The sequence below is a fragment of the Engraulis encrasicolus genome, chromosome 14, assembly GCF_034702125.1.
Source record: "Engraulis encrasicolus isolate BLACKSEA-1 chromosome 14, IST_EnEncr_1.0, whole genome shotgun sequence".
NCBI lineage: Eukaryota > Metazoa > Chordata > Actinopteri > Clupeiformes > Engraulidae > Engraulis > Engraulis encrasicolus.
In genome coordinates this window covers 39,747,454-39,772,453 of record NC_085870.1, presented here as the reverse complement: position 1 = coordinate 39,772,453, position 25,000 = coordinate 39,747,454, and the positions used below count along the sequence as shown (strand labels likewise).

Sequence of the window (25,000 nt, the reverse complement as noted above, 5' to 3'; positions counted from 1 at the left end):
TGGGGAGGTTGGCCTGTATGAAAACACACGTTACTATGTAGTACAGTTCCATATGAAATATGTTGCTGTAAGTCATAAAGGTGTACCGTTTTGGTGTAGCAAATTTAGAAATCAAATTTGCAACAAAAACAATCTTTTCAGCCGACTTTGTCAAGGTGGTAGGCGTTTGTTGTCAAGATGGTCACCCTAACAATGCAGTGCTGAGGACAATGCCACCCTAACATGCACTGTTGCTTAGTATGCCCCCTCTCATCGGAGGATCCAGAAACACTGAAGATGATGCATTCAAATAATCCTATTGTGGCAGAGAACGTTCTTTTAGGACTTTTATTGATACGCCGACCAAGTGTCCCACTGTGCTTGGTGGACTTAAATGTGGACATTGAAGATGGAGTGCCTTTGACCAGGCGTCAATTCGGTCTAATTAATAGATTTTTGTAAAATCTTCTTTATATGTCCACATTATTTTCATGTCATGTCCAAAGACGTCCTGACCTCCAAGGGTCCTTTAGGGCCATCACCCTTGGGGATGCTTGGAGGCCATAAACTGAAGCGGAGGTGGCTGACACTCAAATGAAGTAGCCTAAGTGGTTCCCTGGGTGACCCCTTTGACCTTGGCCTGACCTTTACTCTGAAGAAGAGGAACAGGGTCCACCTTGGCCTCTTTGCACCCCCTCTGTCTTGCTCAAGCAAAGGCATATCGAATCTGAATTAACCTTTTGAACTTTCATCAATATCATACTGCATAGTTGTAAATTATTGTTATTACAGATTGATTATGATGACATGTTAAGGGCATGGAAAAGACTAGTTGAGTTTTGCACTAGATAGGCCGCAAACAACATGCAACATAAGGACATGAGTGTCACTTACCGAAATGTTGTTGCTGATTTCTCTCAAGGACTTTTTAAAAAAATATATATATTTTTGGGGAATTTGTGGCTATATTATTTGATTGGACAGTGAAGAACAGACAGGAAATGTCTGGGAGAGAGAGATGGGGAAGGATCGAAAAATGACCCGGGCCGGGAATCGAACCCTGGTCACCCGCACAGCAATCCAGTGACCAGCCGTTGGAGCCTCGGCTGGGCCCCCTCAAGGACTTTTGACTATCCGTTCTGATCATGTTGTTGCTGAATTCTCTCTGGGGATTTTATTTTGACCATCCCTTCCGTTCATGTGACAACTGCCAGTGTTGCCATGACGCGTACTGACTGAGCAGGGCACGCTTATTCAAAGTGACTGGGGGAGCCGCACAGGCGAGTCTTCGTGTCACTGCAGCTGCCTCTGCTGGTGTTTGGGAATACAGCGATGTGACTTTGAAGGTGTCGCTGTCACCACCGTCATCAGCACCACCTTCACCTCAATCAGCATGGCCGTCACCAGATGAGACGGGCACAGAGGGAAGATTGAGCGCTCGGGCCTGGTGGGATGCCTCATGCGTAGCGCACGGTTCAGTCACATCACGTAACCTAGATCCCTATGATTTGCATCGCAAGAGACTGAGACACACCATCTCTCCCTCCTTTTTTTCTCTCTCTCTCTCTCTTCTCTCTCTCTCTCTCTCTCTCTCTCTCTCTCTCTCTCTCTCTCTCTCTCTCTCTCTCTCTGTCCTTCATTTTTCTCTCACTCTTGCAAGCTTTTTTTATACGGCAGCATACTTTTTTACTGGCAAGATTTTTACTGAAAGTTCTACAAAAGACGTTCATTAACTTTTTTTCTATGATCATTTCCCATGTGGCCTTGAAAAAGTCCACTGCACATGGTGATAGTGATGCTGAGGTGTCAGCTAGGCCTTCAGCTTCCCTCCGCCTTCTCAGTGTTTCTGCTGTCCTTTTCATAACTGCATATCATGCACTCTCCCAGCTGCAAGCTGTCTGTTAGCACCACACCATCACATGCAGTACAGTGTTAATTTTGACAGGAATTTTTAATTTAGTTTTAGTTGTAGTCTCTTGACGAAAATGTAATGTAATTGCATGGTCAGGAGAGGCCCTCTTCTTTCTCAGTGTCATTCATTGTAGCTTGGAAGAGGAAGAGGCACGGTCACTGTTTCAGCTTTTACTGTACATTTTCTTTTTTAAGTTGGTGCTGAATCCAAGTTTCAATATGTTGAAGTAAAGGACATGTTGTACAATGGTGGCGTGGAGACTGGAGAGTTTGGTTATGCTTAAAGTGTCACTGATCAGATATTGTTGTAATTGTTGTTATTGTCTTCGGAGACTGTTGTACTCAACATTCTCTTTTGTTTGCACAGTATCTGAGTGCCAATTGTGTCAATGAAAATGCTATCGGAGTTCTATATAAGAAATATACTGTGTGATAAAAATGAGTGTATTGGTAATGCGTTTGTTATATTATATGGGCCAGTCTTACTTTCAAGTGTACGACTGTGCTCCTCTGCTAGAATATGACTGGAGGAAATGATTTCACTAAGTTTTTTTGGTATATTTCTCCCTGCTGCAGAGGTGTTCTCGCTTGCCAGGATTGCCCACCCACCGCAGTTGGTGTTGTCTCTCAGCAGGGGCAGCGTCATCTCAAGGGCATACAAGACACTGGTGCTGCCAACACCTCAGCTTGGGCACCAGGGAACTGGGGAGATGAGAGGAATGGGAGAGGGGAGAGGAATGGGAGGGGGAAGACCAATGAGAGAGGGGGGTAGGGGAGAGTTGGTGGAGAGAGAGAGAGAGAGAGAGGTAGAGAGAAGAATGAGAGGAGAGAGGGAGAAGGAGGAGAGAGAGAGACGGAGAGAGAGAGCGAGAGCGAGAGAGAGAGAGAGAGAGAGAGAGAGAGAGAGTAAATGGAAGGAGAGAGAGTAAATGGAAGGAGAGAGAGAGAGAGAGTAAATGGAAGGAAGGAAGGAGGGAGGGAGAGAGAGAGAGAGTGAATGGAAGGAGTGAGAGTGAGAGAGAGAGAGAGAGAGAGAGAGAGAGAGAATGGGAAGGAAGGAGAGAGAGAGAGAGAGAGAGAGAGAGAGAGGGAGAGAGAGAGAGAGAGAGCAAAATATTTGACTGTGTAATTCAGCCTATTGCGCTGTACGGAAGTGAGATATGGGGTCCACTCAGTGAACACAGCTACACTAGATGGGACAAGCATCCTATAGAAACCCTATAGAAACTAAAAATTCAAAAGAAGACACCAACAAATGCATGTAGGGCAGAATTGGGAAGATATCCATTGGCAATCAACATACAAAAGAGAGCTCTAAAATTCTGGATGCACCTCCAAACAAGTCCCACAGACACGCTGCATTCTGAGGCAGCAAAATCCCAAGCTTTGAACCCCGAAAAGAGTCACCTATGCCAGCTTGTACTGAGACTAACCGACCCCCATCTAACACATACTGACATCTCTCAGACAAGCACTGCTTCCAAACTAAATGTAAACAAAATTATACAAAACTCCAAAGATAAATATCTGGACCATTGGCAAAATGAAGCCAAAACCCAAAGCAAATTAGAATGTTATAGGACTATCAAAACAAATTATGAATTGGAAGAATATCTCTTTACTGTCAGAGATATAAAGCAGCGGCAGATCCTGACCAAATACAGACTCAGTGACCACAGCCTTGCTCTCGAAAAAGGCAGACGACGACAATCATGGCTGCCAAGAGAGCAAAGGATATGTGCTCACTGCACGACAGGTGAGGTCGAGACAGAGGCGCACTTCCTTCTCCAATGCGACAAATACTCAAAAATTAGAGAAGCGCACTTTAATAAATTTAACCAAGTAATCCCGGGTTTCCCGGATCTGAATACAGACAAATTATTATCTATCCTACTGGGACAACAAGGGCAGACAGCAACGCTTGCTGCCAAATATGTCAGTGCATGCCATAGACAGAGGGACATTGCATAGACACCACAAAAGCCACTACCCCCCACCCCCCCACACACACACACACACACACACACTATGCACACCGACACCCACACCCACACATTTCTGTTTGCTTTCTTTTCTTGCTGATATCAATGCAATTGCAAGCATTCATTTGTGTGTTTGTTCTAACACTTATTTCATTATATCATTACCAATGTATCTTGAACCAATGCTTTGGCAATACAAATATATAAATATTTTTTGTCATGCTAATAAAGCTTCTTTGAATTGAATTGAATTGAGAAGAGAGAGAGAGAGAGAGAGAAGAGAGAGAAGAGAGAGAGAGAGAGAGAGAGAGAGAGAGAGAGAGAGAGAGAGAGAGAGAGAGAGAGAGAGAGAGAGAGTGAATGGAAGGAGTGAGAGTGAGAGAGAGAGAGAGAGAGAGAGAGAGTAAATGGAGGGAGGGAGGGAGAGAGAGAGAGAGAGAGAGAGGAGAGAGAAAAGAGAGAGAGAGAGAGAGAGAGAGAGAGAGAGAGAGAGAGAGAAAATGGAAGGAGAGAGAGAGTGAATGGAAGGAGTGAGAGTGAGAGAGAGAGAGAGAGAGAGTAAATGGAAGGAAGGAGGGAGGGAGGGAGAGAGAGAGAGTGAATGGAAGGAGTGAGAGTGAGAGAGAGAGAGAGAGAGAGAGTAAATGGAAGGAAGGAGGGAGGGAGAGAGAGAGAGAGAGAAAATGGAAGGAGAGAGAGAGTAAATGGAAGGAGGGAGAGAGAGAGAGAGAGAGAGAGAAGGAGAGAGAGAGTAAATGGAAGGAAGGAGAGAGAGAGAGAGAGAGAGAGAGAGAGAGAAAATGGAAGGAGAGAGAGAAGGAATGGAAGGAAGGAGAGAGAGAGAGAGAGAGAGAGAGAGAGAGAGAGAGAGAGTAAATGGAAGGAAGGAGGGAGGGAGGGAGAGAGAGAGAGTGAATGGAAGGAGTGAGAGTGAGAGAGAGAGAGAGAGAGAGAGAGAGAGAGAGTAAATGGAGGGAGGGAGGGAGAGAGAGAGAGAGAGAGAGAGAGAGAGAGAGGGAGAGAGAGAGAATGGAAGGAGAGAGAGAGTAAATGGAAGGAAGGAGAGAGAGAGAGAGAAAATGGAAGGAAGGAGGGAGGGAGGGAGAGAGAGAGAGTGAATGGAAGGAGAGAGAGAGAGAGAGAGAGAGAGAGAGAGAGAGAGAGAGAGAGAGAGAGAGAGAGAGAGAGAGATGTAAGAAGAGGGAGGGTAGAAAGAAGAGAAGGGTAAGTTGGAGAGAGATTGTATGGGAAGGGAAAAGGGAGGAGAGAGAGAGAGAGAGAGAGAGAGAGAGAGAGAGAGAGAGAAAATGGAAGGAAGGAGAGAGAGAGAGAGAGAGAGAGAGAGAGAGAGAGTAAATGGAAGGAGAGAGAGAGAGAGAGGGAGAGAGAGAGAGTGAATGGAAGGAGAGAGAGAGAGAGAGAGAGAGAGAGAGAGAGAGAGAGAGAGAGAGAGAGTAAATGGAAGGAAGGAGAGAGAGAGAGACAGAGAGTTTGAATGGAAGGAGAGAGAGAGAGAGAGAGAGAGAGAGAGAGAGATTGAATGGAAGGAGTGAGAGTGAGGAGGAGAGGGAGAGAGAGGGATTCCCCACAGGGGAATGTGGGACAGTGTTGTGTGCTGCAGAGAGAGATGTGTATCTGGTGGGCAGCTGGGCTCTACCTCTGTCGCTCACTACTCCCACATCCAGCCCACCACAGGGCCCGTTGGCACAGCACTGTTTTGACATTTCTTGGATATGTCTCCTCTATTTTCCTCAACGCACATTTTATTTAGTAACCATGCAGCTGCATCCTGAAAGACAGCATTGCATGGCTCTGCCATCAGGCTTTCATGAAAACACCTCTCCTTTGCGGCTCGTGTGATTGACAAAGGGGGTGGTGTGCAGTGATGTGTTGTTGAAGGAAAGCCAGAACTTAAATGACCTTTATGTTTAGAGGTTTTGTCTGGTGTTGCTTTTGCATGCTATGATTCAATGATCATTGTTGAGGTTAGTATTTTACTGATATATCTTATGAGGTATTTCATTGTGCATGGGCATCTGTGTGTACTACTTGCATTTTCCACATCTGTGGCAGACATCTGTGTACTATTGGCATTTGAACATGGCACATGGCTCTGGGGGAGACGTCTTGCCAGCACGCCATTTGCCCCATTCTAGAATATTCCTGTTTCATTTCTATCATTCCAGTGCCCACACATTTACATTCCATGTACTAGGTATACTTGAATGTCTACATGTACAGTATACATACAGCTATGCATGTGCGTAGGTCTACAGTGAATGGATGTGATAGGCTAGTTAATTCACAAAACAGTCGTTAAGTGAAGGAGTTTGTGTACAGGATCACCATAATCTAAGTTATCTTCTACGTATTAGTTGTCTTATTTAAGTACAGTATATGCTGGTGTGAAGAAAATGTTGAACGAATGCTTCTTATAGAACCCGCTGGAGACTTGGCTTCCTGTACGTTTTGATGTGGTGTGGGTGGTGGCTACTGTGCTGCATTTGACGGCCTGAACATGTGTGTACTAGCACGTATTCACACGTGCACAGTCAGCAGCAAGAATAGTGCACTTCCTCACACAAGACTCACACACGAGCTGCACAGCAGATGTGCATATATTACTTATGTTTACGCTACCTCATCTTCTCTTTAATTCTCTCTCTCTCTCTCTCTCTCTCTCTCTCTCTCTCTCTCTCTCTCTCTCTCTCTCTCTCTCTGTGTCTCTCTCTCACACACACACACACACACACACACACACACACACACACACACACACACACATCCCTCAAAACGTCAGTAAGTGGAGCATAAACAACCACGGTACGTACATCCATAGGCGTACATGTAGTCCCGCAGTGCGCTACACAGCCATTAACTGAAAGGAGGTATTGACATCGAGCTCAGGTATTGATGGTCCATCTGTCTTGGTCAGAATTTGTTCTGTTTGTGCAACATCAGCACCAAACACGCATCATGATGCCTGAGACCAATTTTCTATTTGATATGTGGATGTCTGTGCTTCTGTGTACCTGAATCTATGTGTGTGTGCGTGTGTGGGCGAGCGTGTACATTTGAGTGCCTTTGTGAGGTCAACTCTCGCGTTGTTCATGGCTTACTTGTCCTTGGGTGTGTGAGTGTTTAGACGTTGAACCGTGTAAATCTATTTCAGCATGAGTCAGAATGGTTATATATCCATCATATCCTACATTGGTCTCTCTTTAGCTCTCTTATTCAATCTGTTCTGCTCTTTTTCCCTCTCTCTTGCACTCCCCGCCCCTCTCTCCCTCTCACTCTTTCTCACACTTTCTTTTTTCCCACTTTCTCTTTCACTCCCCGTTCAGTGATTGTAAAACATGCAAACTCGCACAATATAATTGACCGAACGAAGTAATGTTACTTACTGTTGGATTCTGCTCACATCTCTGTCTGTCTTTTTGTTTGTCTGTGTGCGTTTTTCTCTTCCCCTACGTGCTGCTCAGTAGGGCTGGGTAAAATAATCGATTCAATCGATAATCGATCGATATCATTTAAAATTCACATAATCGATTCACAGGGCACAAAATCGATTTTTTTGCTCTTTTTCTTTTTGTTCTTTTTGTTTCATTTAGGTCTATGGAAAATACCCAGTAGGTATTAGTCAATTAGGCCTAGGCCAACTTATTACAAATTAGCAATCTGTTAACACTGTCAAGCCACAGCCCTTTGACATTTTTATATAAAAATAGGCAACAGCATCTTTTGGGGGAAATCCTTGCACCAAAAAGGGAACGGATTGAATCGATTCGGAGTGAATCGAATTGAATCGAATCGAATCGTGATTAATCGATTCAAAACCCTCAGAATCGAAATCGAATCGATACAGGAACATAGCTGCAATACCCAGCCCTAACGCACACACACACACACACACACACACACACACACACACACTCTCACTGACCAGCTGCGAGCCCAGCAGAGTTGTTTACCTGTATTGCTGCTGTTGATATCCTGCTGCGCATAGGGTTGTTGTTGTTACCCTGGGGCTTTGTGCGTGCGTGTGTGTGCACGCATCTGCCTGTTGTCTGTGCTGCGCATGTGTGTTTGTGTGTGACTGTGTGTGTGACTGTGTGTGTGACTGCATAGTGTGACATCAGTGTGGGATAACTGAACTGAACTGTGTCTGTGTGCACATGAGTGTGTCGCTATGCCCCTCTGTATATGTGACCGTGTGTGTGTGTGTGACAACTGTGTGATGAGTGTGTCAGTGCGAGAGTGTGTCAGTGTGCACTTCTGCCCCTGTGTGTGTGCGTGTGTGTGCGTGTGTGTGCTAGAGGTTCCTAGAGGGTTTCTGCAGCCTGAGTGGCAGTCGTGATGAGGCTTGGCTTCGGCCCAGACCAGCGGTCAGCAAGGACGGAGTGTACTCTACTCTACTCCACTCTCATGCTACAGGGGCGCACATGGCGCTGGGAAACGGTGGTGATCTTGTGGAGGTTTTTTACTGCACAGTGTAGGTGGAAAGTGTTTCATGATGTTTTTTTGAGGTGCGTGCATGTGAGTAAGCAAGCCTACACACTTGCTTCTCCGAAATTCTGGGACGTCTTGTTTGTTTATGTATTGTGCTGTGTGTCTGAGCGTGTGAACTTTGTTTGGGAGCGTACACCTGCACCCATTGGTCTGCACTGACGCTGGCCCCATTGCATGGGAGTGCTATTGTGTGGTCATCTGTGAGGTAGTGGCTTGGCTGGGCTTGATGGTGGCATGTCTGTCTGCAGTCTGTGCCCTTCTCAGAGATGGCAGCCCTCTGACTGAAGCTCAGTGCTGACAACATCCTTGACTTCACTGTGACTTTTAGTTCACATATTGTGCAAAGGCATGCCCACACGCACATAGAGTAGAGTCCAGTCTTGCACATATACCAGCCCTGTCTGCCTTGGTCTACATTCTCTCTTCAATAGTAGTCTTCTCTATCTGTGTATCATGCTCTGTCTCTGTCTCTGTCTCTGTCTCTGTCTCTCTCTCTCTCTCTCTCTCTCTCTCTCTCTCTCTCTCTCTCTCTCGTGCATGTGTGGTAGTCCTTATCCCTACACGATTAACCCCTTCTCTGCCAGTCTGAAGCTGTGGCAATGGCCGCTGTATTTTCAGCTCCCAAGTTGGGACTTCCTGTGTGTGTGTGTGCGTGTGCGTGTGGTTATGATGATATGTAGGCTGTGGCCTGATTTCCATGCCATGCTGGTAGGCTTGACACACTCACAATTGGCACATGGCCAAAAATAACTTTCTACCCTAACTACCACCCCATACCAATTGAGAGAAAGACACCAGTTTGGCTCTACCTGCTGTGCTTGGTCTGACGGACGGATGCCTCAATCCTGGCCGAGTGGGTCAGAAAACACACAGGCATCAGAGCATATTTCATAGCAGTGCTCCAATATTGTGGTAATTGGCATAATATTGAGCGTAATTTGAGAGTACTATTCTTCAAATGTGATGAGCATTACACTAATAAAATAGCAAAAAAACCCGATATGCAACAAAACCTCTGGCATAAAACCGTTTCACAAGAATCTTCCATACGGGAAGCCAGGCCTACAGCCCAGCGATCATAATAACGCATCATTCCGCCCAGTCTAATCACTTTGCACTGTAAATGAAATGACCACAGGACTGGTCATTGTCACTAATGTAATAGGAAGACATGGTAAATAGGTAATCCTTGCTGCCAGGAGATCCCTGAAGAGATTCCTCTCCATAGCGTTCTCTTTCTTTTCCTCTTGGAGACTCTCTAAATTGTCTTATCTATCTGTCTTTCTTTTGTCTTTCACATGCATGCCATCTTACAGGCTCGTCACTAGGTTTGAGAGACAGGGGGGGGCTTAGCTCTAGAGGAAGAAAATGTGTGCGCGCAGCGACATTTTTGTCGATGGTTTTGTCGATGAATTCATTATTTTAAGACAAACAAACTTTAATATATTGTTTCGGTCATGCAACCTTCATGTTGTATTAAAGTTTGTTGTGGAATGGACAATGTGCAGGATTTCTTAAAACTTGAATGACAACCCCACTGGGATAATATCCTCCTACGCACCTGCCCAAAGCGTCTTCTTGAACAATTATTTTAAGAGCACCATACCGATTTTTAAACACTAGTTACAGTGGATTTTTTTTTAATTCACATTTTAATGAACATTCCTTATATGTAAGCTAAACAAAACATTTCAAAATGTTTTAACTGATGAATATTATTATGTTATGTTATGAGTATTATGTTTCCCCCCCGCACAACATATTGCTGTGCACCCTGCTTTTATTGCTGTGCAGTAGGATATAAGTAGCATTAAACAATAAATAAGCAAACAGGAACTTGTATTCAGATTAACTTGCCTTCTTCGTGGTTCGTATTCAATGCTTTTCTGCATTTGCTTTTGCCCCCCCTAAAATAGGGCTAACGACGGCCCTGCCATCTTATCTTCCTCCCTTTTGTCTGACTTCTGTCTGACTGTCTCTGTCTCGCTGTCAGTCTCTCTCGTCTGTCTCTCTCTCTCTCTCTCTCTCTCTCTCTCTCTCTCTCTCTCTCTCTCTCTGATATGTGTGCAAAAATGACACAATATACATGTGTGGCTAAATCTCAAAATATTTCTTCCTCTCCCTAGCTCTAGCTGAGCCACCACAGCTCTCTTGCCCGGTTCGCTTATACTTTTTTCACCCTGTGGCTGTCTCCCTCAGTTGTCTCCCTCGCTTGCATACCTTTTCCCTTAGCCCTGCAGTAGCTGAAGTGTCCCGTGCTGTTGTAGCAGGCGTGTGGTGTCTCATGTAATCTCTCCTCTTACAGCCCTAAGCCAGTGCGGTGCTGTGCTGCTCTGTGCTGCGCTGATCTGCCACTGTAGTCATTGGACCTCAACAGAATTTCAACTCCAACAGCCTGTTAGGATAAGCCTGGTGCTGTCTACGTGTATTACTTGTAAAGAGAGGTGTATAAAGTCGAAGTGAAAGATAAGTAAAGCTTCATTAGGTACAGTGTAGTATCTGGTGAAACAACTATGTAATAATATGTACTAGTGTTTACATCAGAGCTTAATTTTACCTGTATTTTGTATACGTCTGATTCTAAAACTTCAGGTGAAATATTTTGGTCCTCATGCCTTTCACACGGAATTAACTACGGTACATTAGTTGACTATATCTGGGTTGGTATGATAAAGATCTTGCTATACGACATCTTGTTGATTTCCAGATAATGTTCAGAGAAATTGCAGTCTGATTCAGGGAAAAGGATCCTGTAAACCTCATTGGCTACTCGACTGACATGGAGGATTATGGTGATTGATTGGTGAAAAGATTTTGGTTAAGAAAGTCATCTTTGGTTTAGATTATAAGTTAGTTGTGACATCTGTATCTCTAAGTGGGTGTTGCGGTATAAACCTGGTTGAAGTGCTCTTGAGTCATCTCACCTTGCTCCAGGGATAGGGGATGGGTGCCTCTGCACATGACTTCACTCTAAATTGCTCTGGATTGAGGATATATTAGGATTAAGGATTTAGTGGTTTTTAAAGTGAGCGAGTGTTAAACCAAAAAGATTTTCTAGGTTCTTTTCGCGGCCTCAGGTTAAACCGTTGAGGCCAAGGGGAAGCAACACGGTGTGCTACACACTCCTCTGTTTGCATCGTTTGTACAGCCATGTTGGCGGTTAACACCGCTACACTAATTGGCCTAATTAATCAGACGCGGCTCGTTAACAAATGCCAGGCTGCAGACAAGACACTTGGCCTGGGCTGCTAAGGGTTCAGTTTTAACCCAAGTGCATTATGGGCTTATTTCTTAGGTGGACTGTACAAGTGCTGGGAGTTCAGTCGATATCTGAGAGCTGCAATAAATACACTAGCTGCCAGGATGCAAGGTCACACGGGGACACATACTTAGTCATTCTTTTATCACACTGTCTTACTTTCTCCCAATATTCTCTGTCCCTCGCTCTCGCTTTCTCTCAATATTCTCTGTCCCTCGCTCTCGCTTTCTCTCACACTCTCTTCATTGTCTCTCTCTCTCTTACCTTCTCTTGCTTTCTCACTCCATTTTTTTCCCTGCATTCCTGTCTCTTACTGTCGTCACGCCATTGAGATGGATGGGGAAAAGGCAGAATGTGTAAAAAGGCACATTGTTTAAAATAAATCTTGCTAATCAAAAAGGTGTCTTCAGTCATTCATTACCTATGGCTACCTGATTGTGTGTGGCTGTATGCATCTAAGAATGTGTGCGTGTGTGATGGGGACAGAGAGGGAGGTTGATATGAGGACAATCCTTTTTCCATCCAATATAAAGTCGCTTTAAAATAATGCGCATTAAAAAGTTGATGCGACACAAGTGATGGAAAAGCGGTTAAGTCGCTTCAACGCCGGCTTTGTCGACCTCATTTATATCGCTTTAAAAAGGTGGATTGGCGAGAGATAAGTCGACATAAATTGGATGGAAAAGGTTAAAGCGACGTAGGAAGTTCGTACATGCGCAGTGCTATGTTATTATGTGCGCGAGAATTCGAATGTTGTTTCACATTATTTACCTCAGCGTAGTCAGCTAGCCTCAAATACAAAAAAAAAATGGAGAGACAGACCTGGACACGCAGGGAAACCTTGAGTTTAATCGCAGTCCTGGCAGATTTGGATGCGCTGTCTGCCCTCGATGGAAAAAGACAGAGAAATGCCACTATCTTTCAGGGGGTGGCGAAGGAGCTGGAGAGGAGAGGGGTCGTGAAGCCGTGGCAGGCTTTCCGTACAAAATACAAAGCTTTGAAAGCTAGGTACTTAGTGGAAAAAAGGCAGGCATCAAGGAGTGGGGCTGGAGGAAGACGTCGGTTTGAATTTTTTGACGAGATGGACCAGCTACTGGGTGCCAGGCCGATAGTCGTAGCAAGGACTTCAGCTGTTGACAGCACCGGTGAGTGGATTAATTGTAAATACAATTAATTGTAAATACAAATTTGTTGATGTAGGGCAGGCTAGTGTTATCCTACGTTATCTGACAGGGACCTTGCTACTGTAAACTTGCTAATAGATAGCCCTCTTCAAGTGTCACACCGTGAGGACTCCAGGTAGTAGGCTACAGCTGTTTACATAAATGTCTTCTCATTTTAATCTTCACCCCATCGTGTATCGCTCGAACAAGTAATTATATGTTTATATCAAACAGGCCACGATACTCAGAGACATAGCACAGGTGCTAAATAAACAGAAAGACGTGTGCTGACATTTTCTAATGGTGGACGATTTCTCACTGTTACATTGTTGGTCTGGCTCTAGTCCCCCTTGATGACCAATCTCGTGTGGAAGAGGAGGAAGAGGATGATGATGAAGAAATGGATGAGGAAGAAGAGGGTGCTGGTAAGTCTTAAGTCAGGATCATCATGCTTTTGAATGACATTTATTCATGCCAATAATGAGCTGTTGTGTATCACAAAAGTGAGTAGCCTACACCCTCCTCAGTTGTTTTCCTTTTTCTTCAGCATCTGACCAAAGTGGGTACTCCGGCACCCCTATGTGAAAATGCCCAGAAATAGTGACGTCAATGAAATCCTATGGAGAGTGTCCATGTCGTGTGGTCTGATGAGACCAAGATAAACAAATTTGCTTTAGATGGTGTTAAGCATGCGTGGTGGTAAACAAGTGAATTTTACCAAAAAAGTGCATCATCTGGCTAGTCAAGCATTGTTGTGGGACTGACATGGTTTGGCGATGTATGGATGCCGTCAACATTGGAAATCTGAATTAAACCTAAAGAAGCATGCATGTCAACATGCACTGTGACTACAGAAGCAGATCATGATACTCCATAGGATTTCATTCAAAACTCACACCCATCTACTTTAGCCAGGTGCAGACTCAAAATATACAATTTCAATGTACTGAAAGGTTGAAACGCACACTGATGACCTCCCTTTTAATTAAATGTGTTTGTGTTTATCTGTTTCCTCATGTAATAGAAGACTTAGGTGGACAGGTGACTATGGAGGACTCCGAGCCCCCAGCCCCCACCCCAGCAGCAGCAGGAGGTAGTCGCCTGTTTCGGAGGCCACTTAAGAAGAAGACCGGACTAGCTGCGGTGAGTCAGCAGCTGTCTGACCTACTGAAAAGGCAAGAGAGGCAGGAGGAGGCAGACAGAGAGATGCTTACCTCTCTGACTACATCCGTCAAGCGCCTGGTGGACTGCCTGGAGCGTCAAAACAACCCACTGCCCACTGCCTCTTCAAGCAGCCAAGTGGCCTCACCGTCCTTCCCTACCTACCCTCACCCCTCTCCCAGCCCCTTTCTTCAGAATCAAAATTTCATGTACATGCAACAGCAAAGTTATTCCTCCACCACCCACTCCCCTGATTTCCCAACATATACTGAAATGTAGGTTTTCATAAAAAACAAAACAAAAAAAAACACACTTAACCAAAACATGATTCCCAATTGTAGGCATTGTACTTGTTTATTTGTGAAATGTTAATGTTTTAATGTTATTTAATATTTATTATTACTATTTATTAAATGCAATTTTTTGTGAAAAATGCTCATGTTTGTTTGTTTTTGATATACATACTATATTCACTTGATGTGAATTCTGTCGTCTTTTACAAATTCATGTGACTCATCAGGTGACGCATCAGGGCATCTCTTATTGCTGCTGCCTCAGTGTTCTCCTCCTCCTCCCTCCCAGTGTCCTCAGGATCTTCTCCTTCATCCTCATTTCCCAGTTCAGGGAGTATATCAGGTGCAGTCTCTATCTGCTCTTGATTTCTTGCCTCACACATGTTGTGCAGGACACAGCATGCCGATATAACCTTCGGCATAAACAGGTGGTTGATGTCACTCTGCCTGCCCAGCACCCTCCACCTTGCCTTCAAACGACCAAAGCTATGTTCAACGGCTACCCTGATGGCATTTAAATGTTTGTTGAATGCTTCCTCTGATGGGGAGAGCACAGGTCCAGGGTAGGCCTTGGTCAACCATGGGAGGAGGGGGTAGGCAGGATCTCCTACTAACAGGAAGGGTATGTTTGTGGCCTGGATAACAATATGGCCCTTAGGGTGTCTGTCCTCATTCCTGAACAAGCCTGATTGTTTTAAAACGGCGGAATCGTGTGTACTGCCAGGCAGACCCGCAAATATATTTCTGAACAAGCCCCTGTCATCCACCACTGCCTGCAGCACTAATGATGTGGCTCCTTTTCTGTTCACAAAATCCCTGAAGCCCTCCAGAGGTGCAGAGATGGGGATATGGGACCCATCAATTGCGCCGTACACCTGTGTAGATAATAATAACAATCATACACAGTCAATTGTTGCATATCTGCTTTATAATGATCAATTCAACTCTAAGTGTTAATACAACAGTACAAAATGAGTGGGACCATATGCTAAAAGCACTATTGACTTAAGACTGCACATTTTACCATGTGATAGGCCTACAGCCCCAGACAAAAAGAAAAAACACCCGTTGTGGAGGATGTTCATTCAGTTGATGTTAGTGTCCTTTTCACACAGACAGAGGACAGTCTGTCTGTGGGTGAGTGTGGTTTTGTGTTTCGAAGCGGGCAAAGAAACTGTTCAGGTCATTCAGCAGAGAGGTGTTGCTCTCAAAGGGCTATTGTAGTCTGTGATGGCCTGTATGCCCTGCCATAGGTTCTGTGTGTGTCTGCTGTCTGAGAAGTGTGAAGTTATTTCGTTTGTATAGTATTTCATTGCCTTCCTGATGCCCTGGGACAGGTTAGCCCTGGCTTATGCAGACTAGGCAGTTTTGGGTCCGGTCTGTGATCCATCATTTAAAAAAAAAAAAAAAAATAACCTTAAATGACTGTATGAACATCCTCCACGACAGGTGATTCCATACTTTTTGCCAGGGGCTGTAACTATGTTTGTAAGATTGTAATTGTAGGCCTCTTAGGGGCCTAAAGCAAAGTAGGAGGGGTTAGTCTAAATGACATTTTATTCATACAGGGATTGGATAGCATAATAAAATCACGCCTACCTGGGGTATGCGCTGACGTACGTCATTCCTATAGGCGATTTGTTGAGCCTCTTCTGCGGATGGCAATTTGATGAATCTATGTAGCATTGAGCACAAGACTCTGCAAAAGCTATATACACATCGGTGAACCGTAGTTACAGAGACTCCGAACTTCCCGGCAACGACCCGGTATTCACAACAGCTGGCTAATTTAAACAGTGCTATTCCCACCCGTTTCTCCAACGACACAGCTGCTCTCCTGCTCGCAGGGTCAGGCCTCATACGTGGCTCTACAAGCACACATATCTCTCTAAACAGATTCTTACTGACTCGAAAATCAGTCATAAACTGACGGTCCGTATATATTGGTACGTCCTTCTCCCACCATAAACAGCACCTTTGGTGCTGCCAGGTTACTGGCGATCTGCGAGTACTGCAGGTAAGAAGGACACTCATTAGGTATGCGAGTCGCCTTCTCCGGGCTGTCATCCGTTTTCTGATAACAGTTATTGTGGATAATATATTGATAATTAATAAGACGACACGTAGGTTATCCACACTGACGTGTATAGTATAACTGGACTGCGGAGTTCGATAGAACTCCATTCAACGGTTTTGAAGCAACCGCGGCTGATTTTCTTCCGCCCCAAAAATGCGGAAATATAATAATCACCCTGACAACGTTGAGCTACATTGCTGATAGGTCGACATCACCGGCCAATCCACAAACAGACACTTCAAGACATGTCCCGCCCCTCCCACCCGAATATGACATGGCGTCCCCAGCAGAAATATTGAACCCTGTTTTCAGCTGTGGAACTGGTCGACACAGAAACACTTGATTGTCATAAAAACACCAACACAAGTTCAAATGGAACTGGTGATCGGTAAGTATGGCAAATATACCATGCTATTAATAAAATGATACTTTGGGATAACGAAACCTTGAAGAGCTTGTTATGATGACCATAATAATTTTAGCTTAGCATAACGTGAGCCAGCCGAGTGGCGTAAGACCTAGCTTACTAAGTTACTTCACCACGTTGTAATGTAGCCGCAATTAAAGATAAATGGGAAGTTAGGCTACAAACTTAGCTACAAACAGATGTGTCTTTGGGGTCGGCGTACCGTTTGGCAAAACATAATCCATGTCAGCAATACTCAGTATCAACATTGCATTTGTATGAGAGCTCAGAATGCTCCATTTTTCATGTTGTACATCTGCGTAAAATATTGTTTGGTTTGTGTCTGCCACACCAAGTTAATCCTCTACGGACATTTGTAAATAACTTTGAATGTTTGGGCATCAAATGACATGCAAAACCTTTCCGTTTGACAGACAAACCATGGACGCTGAAGAAAGGCTCCTCGACGCCAAGCTGTCATCCGGAAGATTGAAGATGAAGATTGCCGTGTCGAGCAGTCATCATGACCATTTTTTTTGCTGATCCCCCCAGTTTTTGAAAAGATTCAGAATACAAAGCTTCTCTTTCTTAGATCACTCTTAGAAGTAGACGGTATGGTAAACAAACCAAAGTTAACACCTTTCAGTTGGTAAAACATAGCTGGCCTACAGTAGGCTATGACTAACCATCTGGGTGTTTTGTATGCTTGACATCAAGATTAAAATGAAATATTCACCCTTATGTTCTGCTTTTTAAACTTGCAAATCATGGAGTGGGCATTCTTCCCCAAGCTTGTAAGAAATGCATTACTTCAATCACACAGTGTCTCCCAACTTCTTTTTTGTCTCATGTACCCCCTAAGCATTTTTGTCATACCATGAGTACCCCCTCCCTCATGCTCTAGTCTACTGTATATCTTCCTCTATCCCAGTGGTTCCCAACCTTTTTCTTCAGGGACCCATATTTTTACCATTATAAGCTTTGGTGACCCAATCGTGCCAGCGCCCACGCGAGAGGGAGTCCCAGGCGAGAGGGAGTCCTGCGGAAACTCATTAGAAAATTGTATTCCTCAATTTGTCTTCAGTCAAATATAGAATGACTGTTTAATGTGTCGCTTACATTTTGTTGCCTCTATGCATATTATCAGTTTAAAAGCTTTACTTTGTCATATATTCAACATGGGCTATATGGTATTAAAACGAAACCCCTTAAAATCAAGAGGGCTTCGCGACCCACTGTGGATCTTTGGCGACCCATAAGTTGGGTCCTGACCCATAGGTTAGGAACCACTGCTCTATCCCAATATGATTATGCTCCATACATTTCTTTTTATTGATACCTGCCAATGCATGTACCACCTGCATTGTGTTGTAACAATAGTGTGTTAACCAATATTACAAATTAAACAAAATGTGCGGGCTGCTGTATATAAGCATTTATTAACTGTGTTTCATAATTGCAATGGTTTTTGAAGCTGGTTCTGCACATCGGATCCTCTGTGGTGGTAGGATGCAGGCAGCAGCGTACTGTGCACGTCTTCAGCTGTAACGATAAATACAAATCTATTATTAAAAAATAATTAATGTAACATGAACATAATTGAAGCATATCACTGGTATATATAGAGTAACTATAACATTTCAGTGTAGTAAAAATGTCTACATTTGTTTAAAAAGGAAAAACCCATGAACATCCTTCTCAAAAAAGTTTTGGGTGCAGGACTAACAAAGTCAAATGACAACTGAAAATTAAGTCTGCTCACCAAGCTCCTGTTTTACTTATTTAATGTGATGAGCTTGAAGTGCAGACTTCATTTTCAGTTTTCAAATGTTTTTCTTGTCCCATTAAATCTGCAGAAATATGGGGGTGTAGACTCACTTGTGTAATACACTATAGATGTAAACAGAGACGTTGTCCAAGTCCTTGGTCATGTGATACCTGCTGCAGTGTACTCCACGTCTTCAGACACCTCCGCTGTAAATAAAATAATGGCATATGAAGTGTGATGAGAATACGTCACTGTTTGGTACACCAACAACTTAACATACTTATGTCGTTTACATTATTTACCTCAACATTAAGTAGCTGAAATTGTATTAGTGTCAGGTTCATGGGAAGAAAACACAATAGATAAGGAGATGGGCTGCTCGTGTTTCAAAGCATGCTACCTAATCAGTGAAAATCATGGGGTGGTAGTTTAATGGTGTGGGCATGCATATCTGTCAATAGAATTGGTACCCTTGTAATTATTGAAGATAGTGGCTACTGACAAACGCTGAGAGTTTACTACGCTTGATCTGTACTTTTATCCAGTCCAATTACTTTTTGTCCCTTCAAATTGGGAGGCACATGTAAAAATAAGTGAAAGTCGCTTTGGATGCAAGCATTGGCTGAGAGTAGTGTAATGTTACATACCGGGTACTATATAGTATCATAGATGGCAGCAGGCTGGTCAGGTCCTCAGTTGTGCACTGGCAACAGTGGCTGGTCCTTGTCAGGTGTGTTTATGGGGCCTCTTCTCAGGTCATAGAGCCAAATCCTTAATGATGTTGACTATGGTGAGACCTGCTGGCGTGTACTGTACATTTTCAGACATCTGTAAAGAAAATGATGACAAACGAAGGGTGATGAGAACAACATATATTTCATTACTATGTTATTACTAATATATAAACACATGCAGAGTAAGCAGATGATGGTGTTAGCCTTACATTGGAAGGTCTCTGGTCTTAACTCAAGCGCATACTTTAGGGATTTGAAACTTAGGCCTACCTGACAGTGAGTCCTGGCTGTGTTTTCCAGGTGAAGTGTGGTTTGTTGTTTTGCCTACAGAATGAAACCATATCACATGAGGATGAGGAAAGGATGTTTACTACACAATGCACTCGTCAGTAGGCCTGCAATCGTCAACATTAATGACAGTTTGCATTACACTATGCACTCGTCACTCAGTACAGTCAACATTAATGACGCCATTTGCATAGGTCTATTGAAAACGAACGTACCAATGACCATCATTTCATCACCAACTAGCAACTTGGCAATTTGGCAACACAGAAACAAACAATATTTGACCGTTTTTCACGGAGGAACACAGCTAGACTAGGTTGCTTTTCCGATGTGGCTGGCCAGCATAGTGCCAGAATGGTAGTGAAATGTTTACAGCATCGTGAATGAATATGTAAGGACTTGGCTACGGTACGGAAGGAGGGAATCCATACACCTGATGCACGCCAAACAGACACATTTTGCTTTCAAAAGCAAAGGCATTCAGATTACAATTAAGTTACTTGACAAACCGACAGATCATCAAACACTGAAAGATCAGCCTTTGGCTAATAACAAGCTAGCATTGTCGTACGTGTTTGTTAAACAAAGCTCAGTCATTTTGGTCAATCAGCTTTAATAAGCTTTTATTTTACTTACCAAAACCGCAGAGGTCCTTGCAGAATACGGAGAAGTACATCCAAAAGTACAACAAAGCATATTTGTGGGGAAAGTGTACAAAATTAAATAACCCATCGCAGTGATGAAGCTGTTGAAAGCAGAACTGGTTGAAAGTAATGCAGCAGGGAGGGAGGGGGCTTCCCCTGGAGACGCCGCGAGACTCGCCCTTCTCCTTGACAACGGCCTGCCTGTCAATCAAAACAATAACTCTAAAGAATGGCAACTGCCAATCAACCCAAATAGCCATGCTCATTGGTCATTTAAACTATTTTAATAGCTTTCTTAAATAAAGGGTCAGCCCGAAAAAAATATCTGGGTTGTTTGGGAGGGAGGGGAGACTACCGTTTTAACGAAACAGGGCCGACTCGGCAAGAATTGCCTAGGAACTATATGGCTTCAAGTCCACCATAGAGATACATGGGAAAAGGCGCTCTACTTCCTTCTTCCGCCCCAAAATCGTCCCATGTCCCGCCCCCAGCCGTTGCTTCACAACGCATCGAACATCCGCAGTCTAGTTATAATAGAAGTCTGTGGTTATCCATCTTGTTTTGTCGGTCCGGTAGCCAAGGCTATATTCTCACGCGCGATAAAGTCTATTTTACTTTTGACACAAACATTCTAAAAGAGCGACTCAGTGGATGGAAAACGTCCAAGCGCGACAGAAATAGGTGGATTAACGAGGGGCATTGTGACGTAGCGTAAATGCGCTTCAAGTACTTTTTTGATGGAAAACGGTTCTGGTGCGACTTTTGTCGCTTTAAATAAAATCGACACAGGGGACAAGTCGCTTCAGAATTGGATGGAAAAAGGATTGTCACCTTGGTCTGAGAGGAGGACGCGTTACCACGCCGACATGCTCGATGGCTCCATTAGAGCTACCGTTTCCCCGGAGCTTAACGAGCAGTGAAATGGGGAGAGCGGGATATTGAAGGGAGAGAGAGAGAGATTGAAGGGAGAGAGATGAGAGAGAGAGATAGAGATATAGAGAGAGAGACAGAGTAAAGAGAAAGAGAGATGGATTGAAAGAGAAGCTGGGGTAGAGAGAGGTGGAGAAGGATGGAGAGATGCTCTGAGTCTGATGGGCATGGCCACTGAGATGCCTGTATTACTGTATTCCTCTCCTCTCCTCTCCTCTCCTCTCCTCTCCTCTCCTCTCTGACTGCAACAAGAAGCTTGCTCGCATTGAACACTCCAGCACCACCACCTCCACCACCACCACCCTTTCCCATCCTCTCTTAGTGCGAAAAGGGATTTTTTTTGGGAGGAAAAAACTAAATTATTCACTAAGAACAGCCAAGGCCAGTCTCAGAATATCCACCACTCTCGTGGTAGACATGGAGTCACTCGTGCGTCAGTAATATCTTTTTATGCCCCACACACCAGGGCTCAAGATGATTGGTCGAACAAGGCTTTGCTTCACAATGGGCTCATCACTGTGTTTCTTTTCTCTTCTGACTTTTTTTTTTTTTTTTAAAGTCAAGTTCTAACTGAAGCATACATTAATACTATAAGCTTAATTATAGGGATGTGATATTTTCCTTATTTCTGCCCTGCAGTTTTTGGTCCACATTTTCGTGCGTTTGTGTTTTGAGTGATGTTAAGGAAAGACAGTGCCCTCAAATGGGGAAACATTTTGTTGTGTTTCTCAACATCAGCCATGATGATTGCCCATTTCAGGGCCTGTTTTGTGGACAATGCTGTAATCCTAAGGTTGTTTGTTTGAACCCCTCAATCTCTCCCTCCTGCCTCTGCCAGAGATGTAGTATAGGTACAGGTGACCTTGCACGGGTGAGGCATGAATGCAATTTCGTTGTGTGCAGTGTGCACCTGTGTGCTGTGTCACAATGACAATGGGAGTTGGAGTTTCCCAATTGGGCTTTCACTGGCTTTCACTTAGACTGTGTACCCCAGCTGAGTGGCCGTGGATGATCATCTCCATGAATACTGGTGCAATATACCAGAGTAGGGATGCAAATGATTATTCGATTTAAAAAAACATTAATCGCAATTAATTGACAATTCAACTGACAAGAGACCCAGGTGAAATGGGCTTTTGAAGAGTGTGTGTGAAGAGGGGTGTGAAATAGTGGGAATATTTAAAATCACCTTTGGATTAAAGAATTGAAATAGAATTAATTTAAATGTGGTATTTTATCTCAATATTTAATTAAATTTTTTAGATTTAGTAGGTTTTTTTTTTTAGAAACATTGAGATTTCGGGGGGAAAACGCTGCTTATCAATTAATCGTAAGTCGATCAATAAGGCTATCAACTAATGATTAATGAATTAATCGATAATTTGCATCCCTTTACCAGAGGATACTGTAACCAGAGAATCGTATATGAGAGGTAGATAAAGCAGGCGGGTTCTTTTCCGGTATCCACTTTATGTCGGGTGAACGCCCCTTTAGGAGACCTTCGATTAGGAGACCTTCGGAATCTTGAGGTTGAGAATAAATGGAGTCCGCTTTGCGCTGTAGATGGCGGTAGCGCACGTCTTGTGCAAACGCCACGAAAAGAGAAGAAAAAGGAGGGACAACGCCCCCCCTTAGGAGACCGAATTTTGAGCACACACTTATGCATTGAGTGGGCATGTTTCGATTCCTCTTTATTATATATCCAACCTCTTTGCTGTAACTGTGGGGTAGCCTGTCACCAACTTAAAACACATTGGTTTCTTTCTAATATCCTAACTCCCGTCCTCCATTGCTCCCTTGCCTGCTTGTGGCCTCGTGTTGACGCCACTGACTACAGAAATGTATTAAAATGTCTCACAAAAGTGCAATTCTAATGCCATTTTCTCATTTGCAATCGGGATGTTGAATGAAGAACAGTCCTCCAAAAGTTGTTGTGGCTAGGCTAGACAGCGGGGTAACTTCATTGTTTTCTCCACAGGAGCTGGGTATCAGCGAAACATGAGGCCACAAGCACAGGTCCAGGACAGGTCCGCATATTAGAAAGAGCCCCACACCACACTTGCACTGCAAACACCACACACACACACATTTTAAAACACAGCTCTCTCTCCTACTTCAAACACACCACAAATGTGAGGATTCAGCTGGCAGTCTTGGGAATGGCACCATTTGCAACAAAAAACAAATAACAAAGTCCATAATTCTACTGGAACTTTTGGGGTTGCCAACTAAAACTAACAGACAGTGGTCATCAAAGTTTAGCATATCTGGGTTTTTTTTGAGTGTATGGAGATTTGTTTTCCTTTTGGTTGTTCTCAGGACGAAATTTTCCCAAGTGTGAAAGAAAATAAACTCAGCTTAGAATTTTGCCTTCTGCCAGCCCAACTTGCGTACAGATACACTGCACTACACTTTGGGGTGCACCGCACCACTGATCAAGGCCAGATGTAGACAAGTCAGAACATCCTCTGCAACCTGCGATCAAGATCCAGGATCTCTCAAAGACAGAACAAGGTTAACCACAGCATGCAAACCAATTTCGGACTCACATGGCGGCGTATAGCAAGGCTGCACACAACTAAAAGAAGCAGGGTTGGTGGATAGGGACAGTATTATTGTATGCAAAAGGTAGTATTCCCCCTCCTCCGCCCCCATAGATGCCTGATCCAGGAGGTGACTCAGTCTAAAAGAGCAGTATGGCTGTCCAAGCTACCATGCTGAGCATTGGGCTCACTCCACCCCCTTCTAATCTACCTCTGTCCATCCCACTTCATTTTGTCATTTAGTTCCCTTAATTCTTCTGTCTGTCTGTCTGTCTGTCTGGTGTCATTGGCCCCTCTTTTTTTTCTTCCTTCTTCCGCCTGAGCTCATTTTGGCACACAAGGCTATTACTTTACAGCTGGGCCCCATCCTTGGGCTAGACGTACAGACTCTTCTTCTTTCCCCACATGATTTTCTTTTACTTTCACTTCCTCTCCTCAGCTGCTAAATTTGGTTGCAATTCTTCTGCTCAAGGAGTTTCAGGTTTTTGGCGGGCAGTAGTGTGTGTGTGTGTGTGTGTGTGTGTGTGTGTGTGTGTGTGTGTGTGTGTGTGTGCGTGCGTGCGTGCGTGCGTGTGTGTGTGTGTGTGTGTGTGTGTGTGTGTGTGTGGCAACATTAACACTTTCACCTCCATTACACACACACACACACACACACACACACACACACACAGACACAGACACGCAGCATTTTAAACTCAACTGTTTCTTGGGTACACTTGAGTTGAAGCCGGCTTCATATGCATGACATAGTGTCTTGGTGTTAAAACTGTGTCATGACACTGTTTTGACACCAAGACACATTATGGACGAGTCATTAACATTATGTTAATGTCATAAACATTTTATGGTCATGAAAAGTTGGCATTGTTAGGTTAATCTTCCCCATCACCGAATGTCACTTAATGGCAACAGTCATAAGATGTTTATGACATGGACATAATGTTCATGACACTTCTTTACGACACTATTATGACACTATCATGTCTTACCTATGACACCGCCGTCATGTCAAGTGTTACCATTTCTTGTTACATTACAGTCAGCACAGGGACAGGCAGGAACAGTCAAAAGGCCTGACACTCACTCACACTGGAATATGTGCCTATGGCAATCACTGTATTAGACACCAGTGAGTGAGTGAGTGCTCTCTGCATGGCTAGTAATGCAGTGGAGCTGTTGAGCGGTCACATCAGGCATCAGGCACAGGGGTGAGGTTGGTGGATATATTTCATATCCACTCTCATTGTCATTGTGACCCTCTCACTCCATCGCCCATGCTCTCTCTGTCCTCTCTCTTGGTCTTATTCTCTCTCTCGCTCTCTCTCTCTCTCTCTCTCTCTCTCTCTCTCTCTC

The 25,000-nt window shown here is 44.0% G+C and overlaps 3 protein-coding genes and 1 long non-coding RNA gene across 7 annotated transcripts in view; 2 read left to right on the top strand and 2 right to left on the bottom strand.

Annotated features, from left to right (window-relative positions):
- Positions 1–25,000, top strand: part of kcnab2a (potassium voltage-gated channel subfamily A regulatory beta subunit 2a) — a 174,071-nt gene that overhangs the window by 38,165 nt on the left and 110,906 nt on the right. The gene's annotated exons all lie outside the window — the stretch shown is intronic.
- Positions 12,202–14,329, top strand: LOC134463312 (uncharacterized). 2 transcript variants are annotated; one of them, XM_063216514.1, is made up of 3 exons: positions 12,202–12,785; positions 13,148–13,228; positions 13,831–14,329. In XM_063216514.1, the coding sequence occupies exons 1-3, from the start codon at positions 12,449–12,451 to the stop codon at positions 14,241–14,243; spliced, it is 831 nt and encodes a 276-aa protein (XP_063072584.1). In that variant the 5' UTR covers positions 12,202–12,448; the 3' UTR covers positions 14,244–14,329. The 2 variants fall into 2 exon arrangements, with proteins under 2 accessions (XP_063072584.1, XP_063072583.1); XM_063216513.1 differs by having other exon boundaries at positions 13,828–14,329.
- LOC134463311 (uncharacterized) lies at positions 14,290–16,385 on the bottom strand. The gene is made up of 2 exons (XM_063216512.1): positions 15,857–16,385; positions 14,290–15,132 (listed from the first exon to the last, which is right to left on the bottom strand). The coding sequence occupies exons 1-2, from the start codon at positions 16,322–16,324 to the stop codon at positions 14,461–14,463; spliced, it is 1,140 nt and encodes a 379-aa protein (XP_063072582.1). The 5' UTR covers positions 16,325–16,385; the 3' UTR covers positions 14,290–14,460.
- Positions 19,269–20,185, bottom strand: LOC134463310 (uncharacterized). Its single transcript, XR_010037719.1, has 3 exons — positions 20,167–20,185; positions 19,513–19,566; positions 19,269–19,336 (listed from the first exon to the last, which is right to left on the bottom strand). It is a non-coding gene; the product is annotated as an uncharacterized LOC134463310 (long non-coding RNA).